At 42.9% G+C, this 3738-nt stretch overlaps 1 protein-coding gene across 1 annotated transcript; it reads left to right on the forward strand.

Moving 5' to 3' along the window:
- The first annotated feature begins 1168 nt into the window (after positions 1-1168).
- Positions 1169-3205, forward strand: LOC113616613 (C-C motif chemokine 8-like). Its single transcript, XM_027100027.1, has 3 exons — positions 1169-1395; positions 2212-2329; positions 2735-3205. Exons 1-3 carry the CDS (start codon positions 1320-1322, stop codon positions 2838-2840), a joined length of 300 nt encoding a protein of 99 aa, XP_026955828.1. The 5' UTR covers positions 1169-1319; the 3' UTR covers positions 2841-3205.
- The last annotated feature ends 533 nt before the right edge of the window (positions 3206-3738 follow it).

Here is a 3738-nt window from a genome sequence, read left to right on the forward strand (position 1 = left end):
GTGTAGATGTATTTCTGGTGTATCTCTATCCACACATTTTGATTGATTAATCCCTTAGCTATGGAATTGAATGGAGACATTAATGATAATATTACATCAGTTTTCTCATAATTATTGTTTATGATTGTGAAAAAATGGAAATTATATAATTCCCAACTGAAATTCTTTAATTAATTATGGTGCCTTTATATATGGACTCCTGTGGAGTCTTTAACATTCAAGATTATTGGAGAATATTGAATGATTTGTGGAAAATCTGGAAATATTCATTGAAAAGGTGATATGCAAACTTGGGTTTGATGATGAGATTTTAGCTATAATACCAAAAGCAACATCTATGAAAGAAAAAAAATTGATAAATTGGACTTTATTAAAATTTAAAACTTCTGCTCTATGAAAGCCATTGTTAAGAATATAAGCTACAGCCTGTGGAGAAAATATTTGCAATGCACATATCTGGTAAAGGACTTGAATGCAAAATATACAAAGAACTTCTTAAAGTCAACTGTAAGAAAAAAAAATTTTTTTAATGGGCAAAAGATTTGACACCAAAAGCAAAAGACCCTTTTCAAACAGACCCATTCTACCTGAATCTGCATGATATATTGAGCTTCCGCATATCATTTCACTTGGAAAGAAACTTTAGTGTCTAGATAAAATATTTGGAAATCACCAGCCTAAAAGATCGGTATTTGCCGCCCAGTTCTTAGGCTCCACAACAGAACATTCCAGGGCATTAAGACTTGAAGATTCCTGGATTCTATCATTCTGCTAAGGCTCTATCAAGCTACCTGTATGAGGTTCTAAAGGAGCCTGACTGATTTAGGATGGCCGGGACACGAATCTGATAAAGAGACCAGGCAAAGCCTTAGGGCCCCAACCCAGACCTCCCGGGACATGGGGAGGGTCAGGCACTTGGTTCTCTTCACTCTGTTAGGAACTCAGCTTCTACTCTTCCTTTCCAACAGATCATGTTCCATTTCAAAGAAATCAGAGCCCTTAATGGGCCAATAAGGTCACTTCCTACACTTTACTGGGCATAACCACATACCCTTCCACCACTGCCCCACCATCTAAACAAATGATGGAAACTGCACGACTTCCTTTTCTCGGTGTTTGGAAATCACCACCAGGATCTGGTACCTACTCACCACATTTAGGGGCCTATTTTATCCTTCCTTAAACATGACCCTGCCCATGTGCTCTGCTCCCTATAAAAGGCAGGCAGATCAGCCAGAGGAGCCAGAGTTGCAGAGAAGCTGAGACCAACTCAGAAACCTCCAGTTCTCAGGCTGAAGCTCCCGTGCTCACCCTCCGGTATGAAGGTCTCTGCAGCACTTCTGTGTCTGCTACTCACAGCAGCTGCCTTCAGCACCCAGGTGCTGGCTCAGCCAGGTAAGCCTCCTCTCTTCTTAAGCCTTAACATTTTAACTACCCCAGGTACTAACACCTGGCATGAGTCATCCCATGCTTGCTGCATAGCCTACATTAAAAAGATGGAGAGAATGAAATCCAGAGGGGAATTAAGAAGAGCTGGCATGTCACAACTGGTCAGAGGCAGAACCAGAACTAGAAGCCCAGGCCACTGGAGCCAGGCTCCACGATCTTTCTCGACACCAGCTTTGGGACATTAAATGCAGCTGCTATCTCAACAATCCTCACCTTGTTTGGAGATGTGGCACAGAAGGAAGAACCATTTCTCATTGTGGATAGGAAGGACATTTAGGGCAGTAGTAGAGAGGAAGAAACTCTTGCTGGAGGTTTCAAATGTTGGATTACAGTCCAGGGTAGCTCCCAGAAGGGTGGCTGTGTAAGGAGGATAAGGACCCAGAGGCATCTCAGCATGTGACTTAGCTTGGCTCTAAGCCCATGGGGACAAATAGCTGGGAAGCAAGGTCTTAGAACTTACCTTCCCAGGGTCAGAGGTTTTGGATCTGTAGACCCTCCGAATCACGCTACAAGGATTAATCTTGTTACTCAAGATTTTGCCATCTGCAGTCAACAATGAGGGGCTCCATAGTTCAGCAGAGGAAACTGACTCACAGATAACATTTTATCTATGGGATCTGGACTAAAGCTCCGAACTAGGGAATGGTAGGTCTTAGTTAGAACTTGTGTATTTGCTTTGTCTTCTACCTTCTCCTTCTTCTCTTACAAATGCAGGCTCACAATACATTATAACTCTCTGATGCTTTGCAAAATGTTTTTCAGATTCAGTTTCCAACCGAATCACTTGCTGCTTTATTGTGATCAGTAAGAAGATCCCCTTCAAGAAGCTGGACAGCTACACAAGAATCACCAACAGCCGGTGTCCCCAGGAAGCTGTGATGTGAGTGGACCATGCCCGGGCACCGTCAGCCAAACATTCTATCTGAGTTCTATACTTCCAAATGAGTCAGATAAATATGCCATCTAATCCAAAGGACCCTTTACCCCATAGACAAATGAAGCCCATGAGAAGGAATCCATACTCACTCCAGGCTCTTCTGGAAGCTTGGTCAGATCATCCAAGTTCCTTTAGCTAGGAGCTAAAGGAAGGCTTCCCCTGGAGCAGTAGCAACAGAACTTCCTTTCTGGAAGAGAGGCCTCTTCCTCCCTTTTCCCCTTCTTCCTGTCCCCATCCAGGCTCCTCACCCAGGGAGCAAGGGCTAATCATGTCCAGGGGCCAACGGGCCAAGCTCCTGGGCAAAACCCTCAAGACACTCCATTTAACTGTGCCCTCTTTTCCCCACAGCTTCAAGACCAAAGAGGGCAAGGAGGTCTGTGCTGACCCCAAGCAGAAGTGGGTCCAGAATTCCATAGAGCTCCTGGATCGAAAGCCCCAAGCCCTGAAGGCTTGAACCTTTGTACCTGGACTGAGAGACAGTCAGAGCCCTGGAAAATCTTATTTATTTCCCCCCACCCTTCCCCAGCTGTATTATTTTATTATAATGTCCAAAAAGAGGTTCTTTGTTTAATAATTTAAAACACATAGTTTCTTAAACAATAATTATATTTAAGTTATTGATGTTTTAACTTTATCTGCCATAAATCCTAATGAATGTAAAAACACAACATCTGGTGACGAGTTTTCCTTTGTGAGCTCCATTAAGCTCATGGTAAGATGGCACTGTTCTCCCTCCTACCTGCCTGTAGTATCCTGAGGTCCTTCCACTGATCATCAGAGTGAAACACCTTTGGATTCTTAGGAAATCAGTGCTCCTGTAAGTCGATGTGTGCTATGTAGTACTGTGATGGAAATTAATGTTATTAAATGACTATGGTATTTTCAAAGAAAAAATCTATATAATTTTAAACTACTTGGTCTTATTTTTCATGGGGTAACATTTGGCAGGAAGGGAGAAAATGGCAGCAATGAGTGACAATTGGGGGTGTGAGGATCATCCTCTAAATTGAGTCTTTTGGACTCAGCTGAGGATTACGGAGAACCTAGAAGGACCAGACCAGACTGTTCCAGCCCTGTGGCTCCAGTCCCTAAATCACCTGCTCTTATTTAATAGAATCTAGATTCCTATTGCTTTTCTCTCCACACTTACCTTTGCCTGGTCTCTCTCTTGATCTCTTGCAACAGTCTGCAAACTTTTCTCCATAGCCCCAGGTTTTCTCCATCTAATTAATTCTCAAACCCAGAGTAATGTCCCAGAAATGAAACTGAGTCTAACAGGAAACTAGATGTCTATAACTTAGAGGTCCACTTAAGGTTCTTTACTGGAGATGAGCCTTCAACAGGACCGGTCT

The sequence above is a fragment of the Aethalodelphis obliquidens genome, unplaced genomic scaffold (genome assembly GCF_003676395.1).
Source record: "Aethalodelphis obliquidens isolate GAN/ISIS:26980383/991018 unplaced genomic scaffold, ASM367639v1 scaffold249, whole genome shotgun sequence".
Lineage (NCBI taxonomy): Eukaryota > Metazoa > Chordata > Mammalia > Artiodactyla > Delphinidae > Aethalodelphis > Aethalodelphis obliquidens.

Coding starts and splice junctions, on each gene's coding strand:
- LOC113616613 (XM_027100027.1), top strand. CDS start 1,320: ATGAAGGTCTCTGCAGCACTTCTGTGTCTGCTACTCACAGCAGCTGCC. Junction 1,396..2,211: donor CCAGGTGCTGGCTCAGCCAG/GTAAGCCTCCTC, acceptor AATGTTTTTCAG/ATTCAGTTTCCAACCGAATC. Junction 2,330..2,734: donor TGTCCCCAGGAAGCTGTGAT/GTGAGTGGACCA, acceptor TTTTCCCCACAG/CTTCAAGACCAAAGAGGGCA.